The sequence below is a fragment of the Callorhinchus milii genome, unplaced genomic scaffold (assembly GCF_018977255.1).
Source record: "Callorhinchus milii isolate IMCB2004 unplaced genomic scaffold, IMCB_Cmil_1.0 Scaffold4, whole genome shotgun sequence".
Classification (NCBI taxonomy): domain Eukaryota; kingdom Metazoa; phylum Chordata; class Chondrichthyes; order Chimaeriformes; family Callorhinchidae; genus Callorhinchus; species Callorhinchus milii.
In genome coordinates, this window is record NW_024704745.1 from 52,354,904 (window position 1) to 52,379,118 (window position 24,215).

The window sequence follows — 24,215 nt, forward strand, 5'->3', positions numbered from 1 at the left end:
CAAATTACACTGTGCAATGTTGGTTTGATAAACAAACTACCATCCTACGCCAGCGATCATACCCTTGTTCAGTGTTTCTCCACAGGACTTACTCTTGTTGTGTACGTCCTGCCTCCAACCCTGTCCCGGGCCTCCAGCACCACCACTTTCTGGCCAGATTCTACTAACAGCTTGGCTGCCGACAGACCTAAGAGATGAAAAGAACACAAAATGTCAATGTTCCCACGTAGCAGAATGGCCTGCCTGCCTCAAACTGAAGAATTGCATTTGTTTTGCAAGTCATTTGAATTCTATGGATATAAAAACAGTTCATAAAGTCAAATATAACAATAATCCTTGGATTTGATATTGCATCTTTCACGTCTGGAGGATATCTCACAATGCTTCACAGAGTATGCTGTAAAGTGTAGTGACTGTTTTTTTGTGCGTGAACTGTGCTCTGAGACCCTACCCCATGTGATGGGTGCGATATAAATGCAAGATGTTGTTGTTGAACACAGCAAACAATTTGTGCACCTCAATAACACATAAATAGCTGTGAAGTCAATGACCAATTTTATTTGGGGAATTGTTCATTATGAGAGAAGAAGGGAGAAATTCTCTTCTCTTTGCAAATAATGGCAAATAATGAAAATGCAGACTGGACCTCAGTTTAATGTCTCACCCAAAGGATGGCACCTTCAACACTGCAGGACTCCCCCGGAGCACTACACTGAATGTCAGCCTTGGATTTATGAGCTCAAAATTCTGAGGTGAGGCTTTGAACCCTCACCTTCTAAGCCAGGGTACAAGTGCCTCCAATTTAGCCATCTTTATTCTTGATATTTTAGGAATTTGCAGCATATTTTGTAGTACTATTTTATAATGGGATTCCTTAGAATTTCCATCAACCAGCAGAAGTGGTGCAAATACTTATTTGTATGTTATTTGATTCTCTTTATCTAAAAATCTCATTTCAAAATGCAAGTTAGACCACAAAGAAACTCCCAAAAATTCAAATGAAAGCATAGAGTATACGATACAGAACATCAGAATTTTTGTTTTGGATGCGTTTTTCATGAGTAGTGCAAATCTTGATTAACAATGTACCAACAGTGTCCAACAGCCCTCAGTTTTGTGACCAAACCACAAGCTGAAGTTGCATTGTCGAAGACAGGTGGGTTTCAAACACTCCAGTTTCCCACCTTAGCCTCAAGGTAGTCAAATTCCCAGGTAAATATCCAACTCAGCCAAACATCAAAGAAAGCAAAAAGGTTGGAAAAGAACTGGTTTTGCATTGTCAATACGACCCCATGTTCAAAGTCATATCTCAGACAGGAATTACAACAAATTCACTTAGATTGATAGAACAAGACCATGTCATTCTTCATTAATAAAATAAAGCAAAACTAGGGCAGATCCTGCAGTTTTCATTACCAACTTAGCTTGCAATTTGTTCCAAAGATTTCTACTTATTTTGGGGAACAAAAGCCAGCAAAGAGCACCCTCAGGTCAGATATGATCAGGATCAGTAAAGCTCGCGCACACGCTCTCTCTCTTTCTCTCTCTGAACCAAACATCACAATTCTAGCCTCGGAATAACATTACTTATTTTGTCCTCATGTCCTCTCCTGCACCAGGCTCCATGACCCTATCAACCCCACCCCTGCCAAGCTCCACTGGCTCCCGATCCCCCAGAGGATAGAGTTCAAAGTCTTCGCCTTCAAAGCCCTCCTTCCTACCTCTGTGCCTGTCTGCTCCCTTCGCTCAGCAGGCTCCAGCCTGATCCACATCCGCCGCCATTGGCGGTTGGGCCTTCAGCCTCTCTGCCCCCACCCATTAGAACTCTATTCCACAGTCCCTCCGCCTCGCTCCCTCCCTTGCCTCCTCTGAAACACCTCTTTTTAAGGCTGAAAATTCCTTGCTTATCTAATCCTTGCTCATAGCTCATTCCTCTAACGACAGGGAGCTTCAATTATTTTGAACCTGCCTACAGGTCATCAGAGAATACACTATTGATGAAAATATATATTCATTATGTTTCCTGAATACAAAAATCACAATGATAAGTGCAGAGTACTGTACTACACAATTGTATTCAAGTCTTCCTACAAAGGCTATAAGAACTCTCTTTGTGTCATGATTTTGGTGCTGCAGTTCTCCAGGTTTCCATGTGCGGATTAAGAAACAAGAAATTGCATTTATTAGGGTGTCTTTTTAATGCCAAAACATCTCGGCGCTTCAGAGTAATTACTTTCAAGTTCGGAGACATCAACAATATTTTGTTTAAGGTGATTGATGCAGGCATTTTGAACATCGTAAAGTGCCACAGTTACTGGATGAATGACCAATTGGTAGTAATTTGGTGGATTGTCAGCCAGAAGAAACTAGGAGTAATCCTCTTCCCCTCTATATAAATACAAGTTGTTTTCGTTTCAAATAATATCATCAATTTCTAGATTGAAAAAAGCTGCTCCACTTATTCACTGGGGAGAAATATTTAAGCAACACAGGATTCCATTCAATCTACTGACATTCATACGAAAAACTCTGACTTCCAGCAGTTATACTGTTTGCATATTGTTGGATAATATTACAGTGATGAGAAGTGGCTAGAGTTATGTGGACTTGGGAAATTGCAGCAGAGAAGGTTAAAGGCAGGATCTAATAGAGCTTTTCAAAACTATGGTGCTTTTGGTGCAAATAGTCCACCTCTGTTCACTCTTTTCAAAACTCTCAGAATTTAATTTTGCTCCATCTTGCTCCATCACATCAGAACAACCCCAACAGATATTACCTTAAAATAGAATTTTCAGCTTTTGTTAAGATTTCTGCACAAAAATGAGTAGATCTTGCAAAGTTGGTTGTCAGAATAATTAAAGACTGTATTGAGTTGATTGTATTGTACAATACTATGCACACATCACAGTTTTATTTGAAGCTATTGAACATTTCGGCAATATCAGCTTATAGATTGATGACAACTGTACAGGATTGGAATGGCAATTTCCACCAATACCCACTTATTAGCCTTTGAGCAAGATGTATTGTTCAGTCATATTTCAGAACATATACAATAACACAAAATTCATAAACTATGCATCTGGAGGAGTGTACCATGTTGATATCGGGCCTTTCACTTACTTGTAATGAGAAGATTCAGAAGCATCTGCTCACACAGAGGGGAGCGAGGCACCTTCGTGTATGCGCAGTGCCACTCCCCTCTCAAGTTTGTATGTGATAAGAGGGGAGGCACTGCGTACGCGTGAGAGCGCCTTTCTCCCCAGGCTCATCTGCATACCTGGAGTGGACAGAGGCACTCCCACACAAGTGCAATCCTCCCTCTTCTCAGAAACACATCACCAGACGTGCCTGTGCATGCAGAGCAGGGGGGGAGATCAAGACTTGGCATGCGTTGTTGCGATCAGGACAGGTAACTCTTTTTGGTGTTTTTCTGGTGTTTATTGGATAAACACTGATTTAATTTTTTGTATTGGGTGTGTTTTCGCGGGTTTTAATCGGGTAAAACTGAAAATCAGAAACCCTATAATAATAATAATCCTTGTATTTGATACAGCGCCTTATCACACCTTCGAGAAGTCTCAAAACACTTCACATCATTTACTGTAAAGTGAATTGACTGTATATTTTGTGGGCAAAACTATATACTGGTAACTGAGAGTGCATTTCACATCATGAATAACAAACATCATTCACGCTTTGAAGATTTTACAGCTTGAAATATTGCAGCAAATAAGGTTTTATGTTTTTGCTGGATCTTGTTATTAGATCAGGATAAACCCAAGCAGAAAATCCTGATGCCATTTCTATGGTTACGGATTGATCATGCAACAAGCTGCCGTCACTTGGAGGCAAAATTGCAAAGGAAGCTTGCTTTCAAAGTGTTTCATTTCTGGAGGTCAAGATTATTTAAGAGTCTATCACTACCTGAGAATTCAATGTAATATTTTGATTTAAAAATAAAAAAATGACCAATTTCATTGAATGCAGGCTCACAAACTTAATCTAGACATCTGTTACATTTCTTGTTTATCTCTGGTGTTTCTGAATGATAAAGGATTTTCAATAATAATGTAATCAAATGCCGAGGTATTTGGCTGAATTACTAAATTGCGTTTTATTGCAACCAAGAAGCTTTCTTCATTTCTGGAATCCAATAGATTCAGAGTGCAGAGTGCAGACCACAAACCTTCGTTGTAAAGTCAGGTGTTAGACCAGTGGTTGCCAAAATTGGCCCACTGGTCACAATCCCCTGCTCCTCAACCAGATGTTTTTATACACAGCTTAAACTGTCATGAACAGACAAGGTACTTAATAATAATAATAACAATCCTTGCATTTGATAAAGGGTTTTTCACGTCTTCTAGAGTCTCAAAGCGCTTCACAGAATAGACTGTAAAGTGAATTGACTGTATATTTGTGGGCGAAATGCAGCAGCCAATTGCGCACAGCAGTGTCCCACAAACAGTCATGGATTGAAATAACCAATTTATTATTGTTTTTTTTGAGGGATTATTATCAGGCGTTTGGAGCAAGAAAACTTGCCTAAGGTTTCACTCTGCCGGGAATCAAACCCAGGTCTCTCGCTTGCAAAGCGAGTGCTCTAACCACTGAGCAACAAGACTCCACTTGTATCTTATCAGTACACTGTTTAAGACTGGCTTGTACTATATGGTCAGGGAACACAGTACAGCACAAAAAGCAACTAACTGTTAGACCTGAATTCAACCATCTCACCCATCTAGGGGATCGAGGATCTAAAAGAGAAATTAAGAGGAACTTCTGTACTCATGCAGTGAGATTGTGGAACTCACTGCTGAAGCTGTGGTTGAATCAGACAGTATGGATACCTTTAAGAGGAAGCTAGACCTTCGCATGAGAAACCATTAGAACGGTATTGGAGTCAGTAAAGGAATGGGTGAAGACTCATGTCAAGTATAAAAACCAGCAAAGACTGGTTGGACTAAATGGCCTGTTTTCATGCTGTACATTCTTTGTAAACTCTTTGTGAGTAAATGTAGCAGACTGGCTACATATCCAAGCGTACAGTTTCACCAGACAGACTCAAACAGCAATTTTATTTGTACACAGAGGGGAAAATTAAGGTCACAGTCTTTTTAAATATATTATATCAGACAGTTACATGTAGATAATATGGATTTAGAAACCTCAAATCATTTTTTCCGTAACGGATAATTTTACCATTACAGTTGTGAATCATTCTAATTGTGAAGCTTGGTGGCTTGTAGACAAGGTTTTACAATGTCAATGTGCACAGCATGCTTGGAATATAAAACAATTGCAGCATTTCACAAAGATGTGTTGGTAATCTTCTCATTTCATCACCCCCCCAATTACTGTATTTGAATTACTGTACAATTTAAAAGTGCTTTTATAGGTACGATGAGTTTAAATCTTTCTCAGAGGCTGGTTAGTGAAAAGAACTTCCTGATGAAATTATCTTCTTATACCCAGCCAGCTGTGATAAACATCATGGTTCTGCTATGGTGGAGCAGGGAGGAGGAATTTGATGGACATTGGGAATATTAACCTCCTGCTGGCTGTGAAAAATGTCCTTTTTAAAGGAAATGGTGATAGGGACCAATGACTCCTTAACCCTCTTCACCCCCACCCCACCCCAACAAAAAAAATAAAGCAGGAAAGAAAAATACAGGACAGTTGGCTATGCTATTTTTAATTAGTCATTCACTCCATGCTTCTTTGTGGGCAATTAGCTGCAGAGTTCACCGACAAATACACAATCACTGTACTTTACAGGTAATCCCGTGAAATGTTTTGAACATCTCGACCTTGTGATAAGCCACTACATTACATGCAAGGATTATTATACCTGCTACTGGTCAAACTGTATTGTTGCTTCAATGTTCCTAGAATCAAAAACCACAACATTTCATAACAGATTTGATGTGGTGGTACAGAATCTGGTTATGAATAATTATAATCCTTGCATTTAGTATAGCACTTTATCATGTCGGAAGGATGCCTTAACAATAACAAATTACATTTATACAACACCTTTCACATCAAGAAGTACCAAGGCGCTTCATACGATTTACTGTGAAATGGAGTCACTGTGTATTTGTGGCAATTGTGCACATCAATGTCCCACAAACAGCCATGAAGTGAATGACCAATTTTCTCTGGGGGATTGTTGACCAGCACACTAGGAGAAACACCCTTTTCTTTTTGAATAGTGCCATGGGATCTTTAACAACTACCTGAACACGCCTGGTTTAACATCTCATATGAAAGACAGCACTTCCAGCAACGCAGCACACCCCAGCACTCTTTGGAGGGTTAGCATAGACTTATGTGAGTTCAAGTCCTGATGTCACAACAACAACAACAACAAAATTACATTTGTATAGTGCCTTTCACGTCAGGAGGACGTCCCAAGGCGCTGGACAGAAGAGTTACTGACCTGAGCTGGGGGTTGGGGTGGGGGAGGGTGGAGAGCAGACGAGGAAGCAGGGGGATCGAAAGCACAGTTGAATAGGAGGGTCTTGAGGGGGTCTTGAAGGTGGCGATGGAGAGGGATGAGACGGAGGGACTGCAGGATGGCGTTCCAGAGGGCGAGTGCAGAGTGGCGGAAGGCCCACACGCCAATAGTGGGGCGAGCAAGGCGTCGAAAGTGAAGCAGGCCGAAGCCCGCTGAGCGGAGGGAGCGAACAGGGCGGTAGGGGTTAGGAGGTGACTCAGAGGTGAGAGTACTACCACTGCCAAACAAACTTTACTTATTTACTTTACACACTTACACACAAGAGTGTATGATGAGAGTATTTGATGAAAGTATATGATGAGAGTATGTTAAAAGCTTCATATGGACTTCACACATTTAGGAGTGTCAGTCCTGATAATAGTCAACCCACTCATCATTTATTTCGTAACAATTTTCTATTCATTCCTAAAGACTGGCTGTAGACCTGAACCCTGGCACCCTTGTGCTAGTAAAAAGGTGTTCCCCTTTCAAACAACTTTGCCATCAGTTTTTTGCTATTTTGCTACTAAGCATGCCTAACTTGTTTTTCTCACTCCTGGAGCTAACATTTCAGTGCTGTTTGCAGCATATCAACTGAGTTAAGTCAGTGTCCTATTTTAGTTGCATTCAAATGCCCAACTCAATAATCGAAAGCAGTAACGCTCTGTAGAATGATTATGCCGAGACAGAAAGAGGGGGGAAATTATTTCTTCCCCCCCTCCCCGGCATTATAGTTGGGCACGGAAAAATCTCTCCATTGTTTTGCTGCTAATGATCACAGAAATCGGAAAACTTAGTCAGTGTCCACATGGAATCTCTTACAAAATATTTCTTTTTCACTTCTCCCACAGAATGACACAGCACAGAAACAAGCCATTCAGCCCAATCAAGTCAGGGTTGGTGTTTTTTTCCACGTGAGCCATTAGTTTATTCCTACTTATAATAAGCACTAATACATAATAATAATCCTTGCATTTGATATAGGGCCTTATCATGTCTTTGAGACGTCTCAAAGCACTTCACAGAATATACTGTAAACTGAATTGACTTATATTTTGTGAGCAATAATAACAATACGTATTATAATTATATGTTAATACATCAACATAATGATGGTTAAAACAGTACATGTATGAAGCTAAATAAGGCTCTGTAGTAGGATCATGTAAATAAGATGCTCTGAGCACCTTAAATGCTTTGAGACGCTACCCAGGGTGAAGGGATGCTATAAATGCAAGCTGTTGTTGTAAGGTGCCTTACAACAGTCTGCGTCCCTCTGGGGAAAGAGTGTGCATTCCACTCCAAACATGGGAATTTCAATGTGTCGGTGGGATGCTTGGAATTCTGTTTGATTTGCATAATAAACATAATGATAGGTTTACGCATATGACAGACACCAGGCTGACTAACACAAAGGAAAACAGTTAAATTGAGAGCAGACGAACATGGATTTATTTCATAAAGTTAAGAACTTTTTTTTTCCAAACCCAGAAACAAAATGATGCAGTGTTTACAAGGATTTTATATTAAAAACGTCTATAAATACCCTCAGCTTGAAGGTTCCTTTTAAAATGAGTGGAGACTGATTTTATTTTTGTACTGATACAATTTACTCACTCAAAATAAATACAACATATGTTCTCCAATCCTATCAGCATTTCTTTCAATAAGGTTACTTCAATCAGAGGCCTCAACACATTGTCAGAACCAATCTATTAAATGATAAGCAGAACCTTACATTTCAGAATCTGTACTATTTGGTCAATGCTAATTTCATTAAATGCTTGGCAACAATGAATCTCTGACAGTTTTGTTATTGTGTTTATTGGTCCGAGTGAAAGAAAAGGTCATTAACTTCACACATTTGATAGAATCAGTCCTGACATTAATCAACCCCTCTCATCATTATTTGTTAATTCTTCTTTCCTGGTTGTGAAATTGAGGGCTGGTTCAACTGCTCTCTGCCTCTGAGAAAACAACCATCTGGATTTCCCCCGCCCCTCCCCCACCCCCCATCTCATAAGAACATAAGAACATAAGAATTAGGAGCAGGAGTAGGCCATTCGTCCCCTCTAGACTGTCTCGCCATTCAATAAGATCATGGCTGATCTATTCTAACTCCGCCTACCCCCTTGTCCCCATATCCCTTAATCCTTTTATTCACAAGAAATCTATCAATCTCAGTCTTGAATATGTTCAAGGACTGAGCATCTACAACCCTTTGGGGTAGAGAATTCCATAAATTCGCTACCCTCTGAGTGAAGAAGTTTTTCCTCAACTCAGTGCGAAAGGGCTTACCTCTAATTTTAAGACTGTGACCCCGGTTATAGTTTCTCCAACCAGGGAAAAAAGTCTCCCACTATCTATTCCGTCGTGCCCCTTTATAATCTTATAGGTTTCTATAAGATCACCTCTCATTCTTCTATATTCTAGAGAATATAGGCCTAAATTGCTCAACCTATCCTCATAACTCATCCCCCTCATCCCAGGTACCAATCTAGTGAATCTACATTGTAACCCCTCCAAGGCGAGTACATCCTTTCTTAAATAAGGAGACCAAAACTGCACACAAAACTCTGGGTGCGGTCTCACCAGGGCACTATACAGTTGCAGCAAGACTTCCCTACTTTTATATTCTAACCCTTTTGTAACAAATGCCAACATATCATTAGCCTTCCTAATTGCTTGCTGTACCTGCAAACTAAGTTTTTGTGACTGGTGTACAAGGACACCCAAGTCCCTCTGAACGCTAACACTATCTAGCCTCTCCCTTTCTAAAAANTAATCTGCTCTACTGTTTTTGCCACCTAGGTGGATGACTTCACACTTCCCTACATTATACATCTGCCACCTATTTGCCCACTCACCGAGCCTATATATATCTTGTTGCATTTTTTTAAATGTCATCCTCGGTGTTTACTCTCCCTCCTAGATTAGTGTCATCCGCGAATTTGGATATATTTAGTTCGATGTCCTCATCTAGATTGTTGATGTAGATCGTAAATAGTTGAGGCCCAAGCACTGATCCTTGTGACACTCCACTAGTCACATCCCGCCAATCTGAGAAGGACCCATTTATCCCTACTCTTTGTTTTCTTCCCATTAGCCATTCTTCAATCCGTGCTAATTTATTGCCCTTAATTCCATGGGCCCTAATCTTGTGGATCAACCTTTTATGGGGCACCTCATCGAATGCGTTTTGGAAATCTAAATACAAGACATCCACTGATTCCCCCCTATCTAATCTACTTGATACGTCCTCAAAAAAATTTAAAAGATTTCTTAAGCATGACTTCCTTTTTGTAAAGCCATGTTGACTCTGTCTAATCATATTGTGATCCTCTAAGTATCCCACTACTACATCTGTAATTAAGGATTCTAGAATTTTCCCTACCACCAATGTCAGATTAACTGGTCTACAGTTCCCCATCTTTTCTCTCCCACCCTTCTTAAATAATGGTGTGACGTTTGCGATCTTCCAATCAATGGGAACTGTTCCAGAATCCAAAGAATTTTGGAAGATCAGACACAAGGCCTTTACTATCTCATGAGCTACCTCTTTTAAAATCCTAGGATGCAAACCATCAGGTCCAGGGGACTTATCACTTTTTAATGCCAATAATTTCCCTAGCACCAATTCTTTGCCAATGTAAATTTCCCTAAGTCGCTCCCTGTCATTAGCCCCTTGGTTCATCTCTATTTCTGGTAAACTTCTTGTGTCTTCTAACGTGAAGACAGAAACAAAGTATTTATTTAGGGACTTTGCCGTATCCATATCCTCCATTATAATTCCTCCTGTCTCTGCCTGTAATGGACCCACGTTTACTTTTGCTAGCCTATTCCTCTTAATGTATTTATAAAAACTCTTACAATCTGTCTTAATGTTCCTAGCCAGCTTGCCCTCATAATCCATTTTCTCACTCTTAATGAGCTTTTTGGTTTTCCTCTGTTGGTCCCTGAAGCACTCCCAGTCCTCAGGTTTGCTACTCTTTTTGGCAGTTTTATAGGCCTTTTCTTTTAGTTTTATACTTTCTATAACTGCTCTAGTTAGCCACGGATGAACTGCTTTCCCTGTGGTACTTTTATTCCTCAAGGGAATATGTGACTGTTGAGAATTAGAGTAGCCTTAATATCTATATTACCGACTAGCTCTGATTTGTTACCCAAAACAAAGGTCTAGGATGGCCTAATAGGTTCCTCAGCATACTGCTCCAGAAAGCTATCTCTCATACATTCTATAAACTCCTCCTCTACCCTACTTTTGCCGATTTGGTTTTCCCAATCTATGTGAAGATTGAAATCACCCACAATTTCTGTATTACCTTTGCGACATGCTCCTCAAATTTCTTGATTAATACCTTGTGCTATGCTGTGATCACTGTTTGGGGGTCTATAAACTACTACCACTAATGTTTTCTGCCCCTTGTTATTTCGTAATTCTACCCATACCATCTCTACATCCTGGTTATCCGATTTGAAATCCTTCCTCTCTACTGTTTTTATTCCATCCTTTATTAACAATGCTACCCCCACTCGTTTTCCACATTGTCTATCCTTCCTATAAGCTGAAAACCCCGTAATATTTAACTCTTACCCTAGATCTCCCTGTAACCGTGTCTCAGTAATGGCTATTAGATCATACCTGTTGGTATCTATCTGTGCCTTTAATTCATCTATCTTATTTCAAATGCTTCATGCATTCAGATATAGCAATTTTAATTTCTTACCATACCCCCTACTCTCTGATGCCCTATCTTCTTTACTGAGCTTCTTACCCCTCTTTGACCTATTCTCTTTATTTCTCTCGCTATTCTGTTCTGCCACCTTTAGTTTTCTTAAAATTGCTGGCTTGCGATTATTTGTAATTGTATCCCCACCCACAACTGCGCACAACTCCCTCAGCCAACCATTTAACTCTCTAATTTGCTTATTCCTGTACCAATTTGCACATGTCAAAAGCAGCAATCCTGATATCACTACCTTTGATGTTCTTTATTTAAATTTAGTTCCCAGCTCCTTGAACTCCCTCCTCAATTCATCACAGCTAACCCTACCCATGTGAAGTACCACCAATGGATCCTCGCCCTCATGTTTTAGATTCTCCTCCAGCCCCGCCGAGACGTTCTTCATCCCGGCCCCAGGAAGGCAACAAAGCCTTTGGGTCTCCTGGTTGCGGTTGCAGGTAAGTGTATCTGTCCGCCTGATAGTCTTGTCCCCAATTACTACAACTTTCTGTTTATGTTTCCCCTAATATTGGAATCACGTTTTCCTTCCTCCTCACAGGCTTCCTTGTCCACACAGGTTGCAAGGATCTCGTACCTGTTGGCCAAGGTTAAAGACTGAGGCTTCACTACCATTCTCTCTGGTGTTCCCTTAACCTCCTACCTGTCAGATACCCTATCCTGTACTTGACTAACACTATTATCTGTACATCCCCGGAGCCTCAGAGGAGTGAAACTATCCAGGAAGCACTCACTGTCCCTGATGCTGTGTAATGTCTGCACCTCGGATTCCAGCTCAGATGCTCTGAGCTGGAGCTGCCTCAGTTGCAGACATTTGCTGCAGATGTGGTCGCCCGGGCTCAGACTGCCCTCCAGCAACTCCCACATGTTACAGTCCTCACACAACACCTGCCCCGCCATTGTCACCTCTCCCACCCCCACTGTGAATTAAAGTTTCATTTAATTAATTATTATTATTTTTTAAAAGTTAAATTCTTAATTAATTTTTTTAAAAATTTATTTTATTTTTACTGTTGTTAGTTAGTAGTTAATGTTAGTTTACTCTTTCAGAATGTTTTAGTTGTGATGTCTGTCTGACATCACTTTCTAATTTTCCCACTGGTCGCTTGGTTTTTTTAATCTCTCTCCTGCCTCTGCTCCTGACTGCTCTCCTCGCTCTCCTGCCTCTGCTCCTGACTGCTCTCCTCGCTCTCCTGCTTCTGCTCCTGACTGCTCTCCTCACTCTCCTGCTTCTGCTCCTGACTGCTCTCCTCGCCCTCCTGCCTCTGCTCCTGACTGCTCTCCTCGCTCTCCTGCCTCTGCTCCTGACTGCTCTCCTCGCTCTCCTGCCTCTGCGCCTGACTGCTCTCCTCGCTCTCCTGCTTCTGCTCCTGACTGCTCTCCTTGCCCTCCTGCTTCTGCTCCTGACTGCTCTCCTCGCCCTCCTGCCTCTGCTCCTGACTGCTCTCCTCGCCCTCCTGCCTCTGCTCCTGACTGCTCTCCTCGCTCTCCTGCCTCTGCTCCTGACTGCTCTCCTCGCTCTCCTGCCTCTGCTCCTGACTGCTCTCCTCGCTCTCCTGCTTCTGCTCCTGACTGCTCTCCTCGCCCTCCTGCTTCTGCTCCTGACTGCTCTCCTCGCCCTCCTGCCTCTGCTCCTGACTGCTCTCCTCGCTCTCCTGCCTCTGCTCCTGACTGCTCTCCTCGCTCTCCTGCCTCTGCTCCTGACTCATATGTGGCTGTACCGAATGAGATGTGTGAGATAACAAAGACACCGCCATGTCCTTGATGAAGTCAGTTCAAATAAATGCCACAAAACCACCGTAATGTCTCCACTTTGTGAAGTCTGGTTTGGATACTCTTAAGCATAGTGATGGGTGTGTGTCAGACAACCGGCTGACCAAAGAAAATCCACCTTGAATTCACACCCCACCCTCATTAACAACGTCAGTTCTTATTATACCCTTGTATCTGCTACATTAATCTCATTGGCACTTTTGTTCTTCCCTCCTGAACTCATACCTATGAGAGGTATTTCATATGGTGCCATCCAAGGATATTCAGTGCCAGAGCAACAAGTCTATTTCCATCACTTGTTCCGAAGAGGGAGGATAACATGATTAAGAACAGGCCGTGTAAAATTAATATAGGATAAGCCTTAAAAATTAGCCATACAGGTTAAAGGACAGTACCTTGCATTATATAATAAATATTTATAATATAGACTTTTCTACTAATCTTCCGATCTCAGTAACGTTTATACCATATTCCAAGCACTGGAAGTTGGTAAATTGCTTTGAACCACAGCAGCCTAAAGGGAAGACCCAACACTTCTCAGGCAACACATGCTGGTAATGTCAGGGTTGACGAGAGAGTTAAAAACAATGCAGACCCTCCAGTAAGCAGAAGCATTTAAAATGCCTGCATTTATCTGTTGCTGTACTAACACTCTGGGAAGCTGGCAGATTCTGTTCTTTATTAAAATTCCAGTTCAAAAGAACAAAAATGAAAACATGCAACCAAATATTTTTTACCGAGGTACTCTAAATGTGCTAGTTATTGGCACATACAGTACATGCTGTGAGTAATCTTTCCAGTGTCAGATGTTTAATCAGCTGTTGAAAGCAATTGTGCAGATGATTGCTTTGACAACAAAAGCATATTTGTAGCAGAAGGAACTAGTGTAACTAACCTTTGGGTGTCTCATTCTAAAGCAGCATCAAGTCCACTCTTTTCAATGAACAGTCTATAATGCTGTTTTCTTCTGCCCTCTGAAATGTTCCCTTGTTCCTCATGGTTCATCCCTCTAAAATTGTGTCTAGCTTTGTGCTCTCTTCTATGATCTGGGCAGCTCTCTTATATTTACCGCAGCAATCAGATCCATGCAACGTATTCAAGTCATGGCTTGTCCAAGAACACTATACAATTTGAACATGATACCTGGGGATTTTAAGTCAATTGATTTAACAATATATAACCCTGTTTATTGCTGCTTCACACTGTGTCAGAATGGTGATATACAAGCCAACTCATACTGGTCACTTTCAATGCATTTTTTCCATTGTTTTACTTGATTTGCCCATATTCGCCCACAAAAGAAAAACAAGTCTCTCCATTTTATAATATATATTGTGAAGTGCTTCGAGACGTCCCTCTTACATGAAAGTGTCTACACCATACGCAAGGATTATTATTATTCAACATTAGGATGTGTTACATTGCACAGTTGATTGAAAAATCTGTACAAGTAATAATAATGATAATAGTAATCTTTGCATTTGATATAGCGCTTTTCATGTCGGGAGGACGTCCCAAAGCGCTTCACAGAACACACTGTAAAGTGAATTGACTGTATATTTGTGGGCGAAGGCGGCAGTCAATTGCGCACAGCAATGTCCCACAAACAGTCGTAGATTGAAAATGACCAATTTATTATTGTTTTTGGTTTTGGAGGGATTATTATTAGGCGTGTGGAGTAAGGAAACTTGCCCAAGGTTTCGCCCTGCCTGGAATTGACATGCAGAATTGCATAATATTTGCACACTACTGTACTATTGCTAAACATTTGAGAAGATGCAGAAATAAAATCTTTAGTGTTTTTCTAAAGATATTGAGGATAAGACTTTTCTGTCCATTTCCTTTGGTCTCTACAGGTCAATCAAAGCAAATAGGGGCGGGAGAATTCTGCCCTTTCTTTAAAAAAAAGATTTCCACACACAATAAAGAGAATTCATTTTTGTTCAAAATAACTGCTTTCTGCTGTGAAACTTAGTCAGATTGTGAAAAACGTTGGGATAATTCTGTGACATCACCAATTGCAAATGCCCTTCAGCATTGTAATACATTAACAGAGACTGTCTGATTGTTGTGCAACTTCACTAAAGATGAGCAGATGGTGCCAAGGCACAAGCAATGTAGAGGATAAGTGCCAAATGTTCCCCACAACATGAATTAAAACTTATAAGTCCTGGCAATATATCCTTAACTCAAAATTGCGTAAATATTAACAAAAGCATTTAATTTTCCAAAGTTTAGGTTAAGGTATGAACTTGTGTGCCTTGACCATCGGCTCATGTATTTTACATACCTTAATGTGACATAAATAATACCTGCATGATTACATAATTTCTTATTTCATGCTCCTCAACCAGGTATTTTTATACTTATCTTGAACTGCAGTATTTCGCCCACAAAACACAGTCAAAACTACTTATAGTATATCCTGTGAAGCAGTTTGAGACGTCTTGAATACGTGATAAGGCACTACATCAAGGATGATTATTATTATTATTATGTGTACAGTTCTTATTGTACAGTAATTACAAGTATATCAAAATGACTTAAGATACAATAGTATAGAGCATATAATAATAATCCTTGTATTTGATATAGAGCCTTATCTCGTCTTCGAGACGTCTCAATGCGCTTCACAGAATACACTGTAAATTGACTGTATGTTTTGTGGGTGAAACGCAGCAGACAATTGCACATAACAGTGTCCCACAAAAAGTGGTGGACTGAGTGACCAAATTATTTTTATTTATTTTGGAGGAATTATTACCCCCAGAAAAGTGATTCGCCAATCGACCGGGGTCATACTTACTGCTAGGTAAACAGAGGCATGTGGAGTAAGGAAACTTGCCCAACATTTCGCCCTGCTGGCAATCGAACCCAGGTCCTCTTGCTTGCGAGGCGAGTGCTCTAACCCCTAAACTATAGGACTACACAAGCAGTATATACCTCAATTTCACTTTATAAACTGAACACAAACAAAAAAATATATATTTTTAAACAGGAATAATAGTCCTTGCAATTTGGCAAAAAAACATTAAAATGCTGATTTTTCTACTCAGTGCCCTAAGTTTAACCATTTATTAATATGCAAGCAACTAAAGCCATTTTATGATTATTTAACTTTGAAATGTTTTTTAAAATTATAAATTAATTATTTAGAATTTGAAATGTATGTCATTTTCATTTTATGCACATGTTAACCAAATCATTTAAAAGAGTAAAATGAGCAGTATAACCTCAGGCCCACTGAGAAATTGTTTATGTTGAGCAAAGGGCAGAATAACCTCCCTGGTTTGATGCTTATAGTCCATGTAAGCTGCTTAACTCTATCTTATCCATGCCTTTCAGCATTTCAAAGACCTAGCTCATGTCCTCAATCAATCAGTTTTTCTCCAATATACACATTCAATTTGTGGATTTCTCTTCAGAAGATATGAGTTCTAAGCTAGATTCCACCCTCAGCCTCCTGCCAATTGTCAACCTTCCGAAAGGCTGTCTTATTCCCAACCTAATTATACCAATACTATTTTTACATGAACTTAAAATAGTTGCAAATCATATCATTTACATCTTTGGAGCTGACAATTTGGGAGCAACTTCATTTTAACATTATAACCTGAAAATTTCTAATCAAAAACACTGACTTAATCTTGCTTGCTTTTAAGACTTATTGTTTTATCCATCACTCAAATAATAGTATTGGGTGAAAAGGTGAACAAGTATCTATATTAACATCTATAATTGTAAAACTTGATAAATGATTAGCATTTGGCACAGTTCTAAAGCATTTTGCCTGTTAAGTTATTTCATGCAGATATAAGTGTATATTACAGTCAACTTCATAATCTAAAAAATGCTGACTAGGTGAATCAAAGTACAAAGAGCAGTTTATTGTTGAATAATTGTAAGAAAGTTACTGAAATAAATGATGCTTCAAAGGGAATTTTGTAGTTTAGGCAAATACAAGGTGCCAATTTGCACAGAGCAAAGTCCCAAAGATCATGAGGCAAGTGACTGATTTATGTGGCAAATTGTTGATAAGAACAGAATCATGGGATATCGAACGTCTACCTGAACAGGAAGATGGGACTTTTGTTTAATGTTTTATTAGAAGAATGGCATCTCGAATCATACATTAAATCAACAATAATAATAATAATCCTTGCATTTCATATAGCATCTTATCACGTCTTTGAGACATGAATATTGTAAAGTAAATTGACTGTTTATTTTGTGAACCGAGGCCAATTGCTCACAGCTGTGTCCCACAAACAGTTGTGGATTGGGTAACCAACTTTTTTTTGGAGGGATTATTACCCCGCTTGCGAGGAGAGCACGTTAACCACTTCGCTGTGGGACTCCAACAATGTAGCACAATGTACATTGGACCACGATCGTTTTATCTGATCCTGTATATTTCTGTTTTGCAATGCAACATTAATGTCAATAAGCTCTGTAACCTTGTATATCCCTATGTTACTATGTGCCAAATGCTGTTTTAGCTGGTTAGACTCGAGCAGTAACTCAGTGCACATTCTGGGGAACCCAAGCCTTGACTCTTGCCAACTTACGCTTAATACTTAGGTAAGCAGGAGGCATTAGGCAAACAGAATGCATCCCTCCAGCGAGAGAGTACCCATTCCAACAATCTATATATGGAATTTCCATGTGTAGGTGGGATGCATGGAATTCTCAGTTTGGTTTAGATACTCTTAAGCCTGGTGATACGATTCTGCATGTGTCAGTCACCCGACTGACCAAGAAAAAATGTCAATGAATACTCTAGGTACAGTGCCAACTACTTACCAAAAAAAAACTTTCACAGGCTTTCTATTTTTCAAGAAGATCCCAATTTTCTTGTAATTTAACTAAATCATCATTAAATAAATTCTAAGAGAGCCAACTTTATAAAGCTCCCCTTCAACCAATAAGCTGTACATTTATATAGCATCATGTAACATCTATCCAAAGGCAAATAGGCTTTAGTCAGAGTTGCATTGTCTTATTTAGGGAAAAAACATGAATATTCACAAACTGGATTTGTTGCAATACCATCTTTGCAAATTCCAGTTTATGACTGCGAGATTTCTGGTTGTCGAACCGCAAATCTAAAATGCAATTTTCACAAAGAACCTGACCATCTTGGGATTTGCTTCATATTTGCTGAATTTTACTTTCATAGGAACTGACCCACTCTGTGGGCTGAGAGGAGTTCCCTGTCATGTAGACAGGATCCCAAGTTTACATTAACTCAGGGATCAAGCCAAGCATGGCAGCCATCTCTTCCAGTCGTCCCCCACCAGTAATAATAATAATAATCCTTGCATGTCTCAATCAGCATTTGTTCTTCAGCTTTGGGTGGGATTGTTGGGAGTTTGGTGGGTGAAGTACATTAGATATGCTTTTTCTATGCTGGCGCTGTTTCATTTTGCTGCAGAATTGAGGTCATATAGAACAATTTCCAGATTTCACTCCAGGTCTTGCTGGCTACTGAGGTAAGTGATCTCCCAGGCATTCTGTTGTCATTGAGGACAGAGCTGAGGAGAGGCAAGAAATGGGCCAAAGTGACCCCTTGTCACTGTGTGCTTATCATAGGGAAACGTTACTGACTTTGCCATTGTGTGGTTGTGTTTCAATGTGTTTTCAATATGTTTCAACTTGTGACAAAACAATCTGTTCTAACAAAGCATTTGTGTAAAAAGGTTTCTTCCAAATCTGTTACCCTTTCCTCTACCTCTTCCAGTAATATTCCTGTGTTTACTAATTTATGTGAAAGCAAAGTGGCTCAGAAGGAGAAGCACACTTATAGACTTCTGCTTATCTCAAGACTAAGAAACAGGGAGGTACTAGAAGCTGTTAATCTCTCTCTTTGCAAAACAGTCTAATAAGGGACTAGCATCTTGAGGAAGTTGGGGGCTGCAGCTTAATTTTCTTTCAGACGAAAAACTAGAGACAAAGAAACCATCTTGTAAAAGATGAAGTAGGAGAAATCTCATCTTCCAACTGGATAAAGAGAGATCAATTTGAGAAGAGAATCAAAAGAGACAGGGTGTTAGAACTTGGAGTCGCAAACCATATTCCAGCTTCAAAAGAAGGAAGACTAAGACTTAGACGAATGTCAACAATTTTATCAACGCTCTCCAGTCAGCAACAGTACAGAAGTACATGGATACCTTTTGGTAGATTAAATTGGACATTAAATCGGACATTATTCCTCCATCTCTTCCGCAACATTTAGTTTGGGCAACCTTAATCATTGTGACCTGTACGTGGCTATGTAAGCATTATTTTGTTGTATTCTTTTAACTACCTATAACCATTACTAATCTGAATTAAGAAACGTTTTTTGTATAAGATTTATGTCAGTCTTTACTTCACTGCAGGGTTAAAATGGAAATCAACAACAACAACAAGATTACATTTGTATAGAGCTTTTCACGTCAGGAGGATGTCTCAAGGCCCTGGGCAGAGTACAGCATTTAAGACCCGAGCTGCGGTCTCGGGGGGGAAGGGAGGGGAAGGGGGGTGGCTGATGGCATGGACGAAGAGGAGGGTCTTGAGGCGGGACTTGAAGGAGGCTAAGGAGGGGGCGAGGTGGAGAGTGGGGGATGGAATTCCAGAGTTGGGGGCAGAGTGGCTGAAGGCTCTCCCGCCAATCGTGGGGCGGGTGGGTCAGGGGACGTGGAGCAGGCCGGAGCCAGCTGAGCGGAGGGAACGGGCGGATTGGTAGGGGGTTAGGAGGTCGCAGAGGTAGGGTGGGTCGAGGCCATGGAGAGCTTTGTGTGTGAGGACCAGGATCTTGAACTGGATCCTCTGAAGGATCGGGAGGCAATGGAGTCGGGCGAGAGTGGGGGAGATGGGGTCACGGAGTTTGGTGCGGGAGAGGACACGGGCTGCAGAGTTCTGGATTATCCGCAGCCTGTGGAGGGAGAAGTTGGGAAAGCCGACAAGCAGGGTGTGTGCATAGTCGAGCCTGGAGGTGATGAAGGCATGAACAAGAGTTTTAGCGGTCTGAGGGGTGAGGTAGTGGCAGAGTCGGGCAATGTTACGGAGTGAGGGAAGGCAGAGTGGATCATGGCTTGGATATGGGGAAGAAAAGACAGTTGAGGATCGAACAAGACACCTCGGCTCCTGACTGGCTTGATGAGTTGTAGTGTGCAACCATGGAGGTTGATGCTGACAGAGCCTGAGGTGCTGAATTCAATGTTAGCAAGTGTGAAATTATTCACCTAGGTAGCAAGAATAAAAGAACAGATTATTTTCTGGAAGGGGAGAAGTTAGATAGTGTTAGTATTCAAAGGGATTTGGGTGTCCTTGTACACCAGTCCTAAAAAGTTAGTTTGCAGGTACAGCAAGCAACTAAGAAGGCGAACGGCATGTTAGCGTTCATTTCGAAAGGTTTAGAATATAAGAGTAGGGAAGTCTTGCTGCAACTGTATAGGGCTTTGGTGAGACCGCACCTAGAGTATTGTGTGCAGTTTTGGTCTTCTTATTTAAAAAAGGACATACTTGCCCTAGAGGGGGTGCAGCGTAGATTCACTGGTTAGTTCCTGGGATGAGGGGACTGACCTATGAGGATAGGCTGAATAAACTAGGGCTGTATTCTCTAGAGTACAGAAGAATTAGGGGGGATCTTATTGAAACATATAAGATTCTTAAAGGGCTGGATAAAGTAGACACTGAGGGACTGTTTCCCCTGGTAGGAGAATCTATAACCATGGGTCACAGTCTTAAAATTAAGGGCCAGCCTTTTAGAACAGAGTTGAGGAAACATCTCTTCACTCAGAGGGTAGTGAACTTATGGAATTCACTACCCCAGAAGGCTGTAGATGCTCAGTCCTTGAAAATTTTCAAGGACTGAGACTGATAGATTCTTGAAAAATAGAGGGATTAGGGAATATGGGGATAGGGCAGGTAATCAGAGTTAGGTGAGAAGATCAGCCATGATCTTATTGAATGGCGGAGCAGGCACGAAGGGCCGAATGGCTTACTCCTGCTCCTAATTCTTATGTTCTTATGTTCTTATTATGTTTATAAACTGAAGAAAAAAGTAGAGTGATTTACCAATAAAATATTTCTAAAATACTTCTGCTGCTGGGAATTATTTTGTGGCATTTTCTGTTTTTATGAAGGAAAAAGTTTATTCTCTACCCATGTTTTGAAAATTTAGCTGAAGCCAAACTGAATTCCCACCAAGCTATACTCTTCTCATTTTAAATCATGTATCACAAACTCAGCTCTACTCACCAATATTATAATAATTCCTGAATTTGATATAGTGTCTTTCACATCAGAAGGAGGTCTCGAAGCACTTCACAGGATTTACTGTAAAGTATTTTGTAGGCAAATGCAGCAGCCAATTTGCACACAACAATATCCCAATAGTCCACCTCACCAAGCCAGTTAGGAACCTGGGCGTCTTGTTCGATCCTCAACTGTCCTTTTTTCCCCACATCCTTGCCATGACCTGCTCTGCCTTCCCCCACCGCTGCAACATTGCCCGACTCTCCCACTGCCTCACCTATCAGGCCACCGAAACCCTCATACATGGCTTCATTACAACCATGCTCGACTGTTCCAACGCCACACTTGTCGGCCTTCCCAACTCTTCCAAGCTGCAGATCATCCAGAAAACTGCAGCTTGTGTCCTCTCTTGCACCAGGCTTCATGATCCCATCACACCCACCCTCGCCCAGCTCCACTGGCTTCCCATCCCTCAGAGGATCAAGTTCAAAATTCTCGCCTTCATCTTCAAGACCCTTTATGGCCTTGCCTCCGCCAACTCTCTGACCTGCTAACACTTTATCAACCTGTCCGCTCCCTCTGCTCAGCAGCCTGCTCCATGCCCCCCGCCCAGCCCACCCCACCATCGATGGTCAGGCCTTTAGCCTCTCTGTCCCCACCCTCTGAAACTCCATCCCATAGTCCCTTCGCCTCGCTCCCTCCCTTAATAATAAATAATAATAATAATGATCCTTGCATTTGATATAGCGCTTTTCACGTCAGGAGGACGTCCCAAAGCGCTTCACAGAACACACTGTAAAGTGAATTGACTGTATATTTGTGGGCGAACGCGGCAGCCAATTGCGCACAGCAATGTCCCACAAACAGTCGTAAATTGAAAATGACCAATTTATTATTGTTTTTTTGTTTTGGAGGGATTATTATTAGGCGTGTGGAGTAAGGAAACTTGCCCAAGGTTTTGCCCTGCCTGGAATTGAACTCAGGTTTCTCGCTTGCAAAGCGAGTGCTCTAACCACTGAGCTACAGGACTCCACATTGCCTTCAAGGCACGTCTCAAGACCCTCCTCTTTGACCGTGCCTACGTCCACCCTCCTTACCCCACCCTCCCTGCCCTTCTTGATCCCAAACCCCCCCACCCCACCACCCACTCAAGTCCTAATCCCCGACTGTTCAGCGCCTTGGGATGTCCTCCTAATGTGAAAGGCGCTTTACAAATGTTATTTTTTATTGTATTGTGTATTGTAATGGCGAATGATCAATTTTATAAGGTTACATTCTTTTGCTCCCAGAAATCTGTTGATGACATTAGAGTAGTCTCCGTGTGTAACCAACAGCAACAGAAAGGGATTAAAGAAATGCATCCAGTCAGGTTTCTTCCCAAAAAATGCTACAATATTTAAATTATTCCATTTCACTATGTAATGTAAGGCAATTCAGAAACAAGATGTAGGAGTTTTGGTCTGTGGTAGCAAGACATTTGATTCTGTAGCCTTAAAGCAGAGCTGATGTAGTAATATTGTAACATAACAGGACATTTTGACTGGATAACTGCAGCTCTCAGTGTCCTTATTAAATAACTACAGCAGTGCAAAAAGCATCGTAAGCATGCAGATAATTGAATCACAGTAAAGAGAGGTTATAATTCAAAATAACTCATTCAAAACAGCTGTCAGCATCTTTCAATTCAAATGGTTTAATGTACAGTATTCTTTTGCCAATAATAATAATCCTTGCATTTGATATAGCGCCTTATCACGTCGTTGAGACGTCTCAAAGTGCTTCACAGAATATACTGTAAGGTGAATGGACTGTAATATTTTGTGGGCGAAATTTGGAAGCCAATTGCGCACAACAGCGTCCCACCAACCGTGGTGTGTGCGCGGATGCAATGGTTCATTTCACTCCAATAAATGCAACAATTTGCAGTCGAGCTCTTTTATGGGGCTGATCCCTTGGGACAGTTCAGAGCAAAGGATGGAATTGAACATAAAACCAACATTGCTGCTTGTGATGGGTTGCTCCAGAGGCAGCTCCTGTCCCGTTTGAACACTTCACCCGGTACTGTACATACTGTTGTGGGAAAGGGTCGGGAGAGTGGATCAAAACCACAGCTGCGGAACGACCTTAACCTCACCCCCTTTTTTTAAAAAAAATAATATATATTTTCATTTCAAACCTTCAGTGCGCACAGACGCAAACGCTGCAGATCAGGAGGACTACTGGGACCTGATCCCTGATGTTACGCAGCGCCGAGAGGGGTTTGCTGGACTTTTCGCCATTTGCGTGTTGTGGTTTTTTTTTCCCTCTCTCTTCGCGTCGTCGCCGATTGCAACAAAGCTCTAAAGCGCTTTTTGACGGAACTTTGCACTCACCTGAGATGCCGCCGCCGATGATGATCACGTCGCATGTGCTGCTGGTCATGTTGCCCCCGGTGCCCCCGGTGCCCCCGGTGCCGCGTGCGCTCAGCCGAGGTTGCAGGCGATCGGGCAGTGAGCGCTGGGAGCTGCATCCGAGAGGTCCCCAGCGTGCAGCTCCGCCTCTGGGCCGTCACTCCGGCCTCATCAGGCAGCTCCGCCTCGGGGACTCGCTGTTTCCACAGCAACTTCCGCCACGGCTGATTCCGCCCGTCTCAGCGTGCGGTTTCATCTCTGGGATGTCAATGTCCCCATCGTGGAGCTCCGCCTCTGGGTCATCACACTGTCCGCCTTCTGATGTCCCCCCCCTACAGCCCAATGCTTCTGCTCTGGTTTGACATTGATCCACTCTGATTCCACTCTCTTTCTACTCCATTTACCTCACCACAAAGCCGGTTGTTAGTCAATTGGCGGATCACTTTCCAGAGATAATAATCCATCCCCCCCCCCACCCAACCCCCACCCAACCCCCACCAAAATTACCGTTTTGTCACTCAATCTAGGACTGGTTGTGGGACACTGCCCAATCGACTGCTTCGGTTCACC

General features: G+C 41.5%; 1 protein-coding gene across 1 annotated transcript in view; it reads right to left on the bottom strand.

Annotated features, from left to right (window-relative positions):
* The window catches only part of mao (monoamine oxidase), a 77,343-nt gene extending 53,547 nt beyond the window's left edge, over nt 1–23,796 (bottom strand). Inside the window, exons 1-2 of the mRNA XM_007901666.2 lie at nt 23,628–23,796; nt 93–187 (exon numbers count right to left, since the gene is read on the bottom strand). Coding sequence (XP_007899857.1) covers nt 93–187; nt 23,628–23,676 — 144 coding nt within the window. The 5' untranslated portion in view covers nt 23,677–23,796. The remainder of the gene's footprint in view (nt 1–92; nt 188–23,627) is intronic.
* Nucleotides 23,797–24,215: the final 419 nt, after the last annotated feature.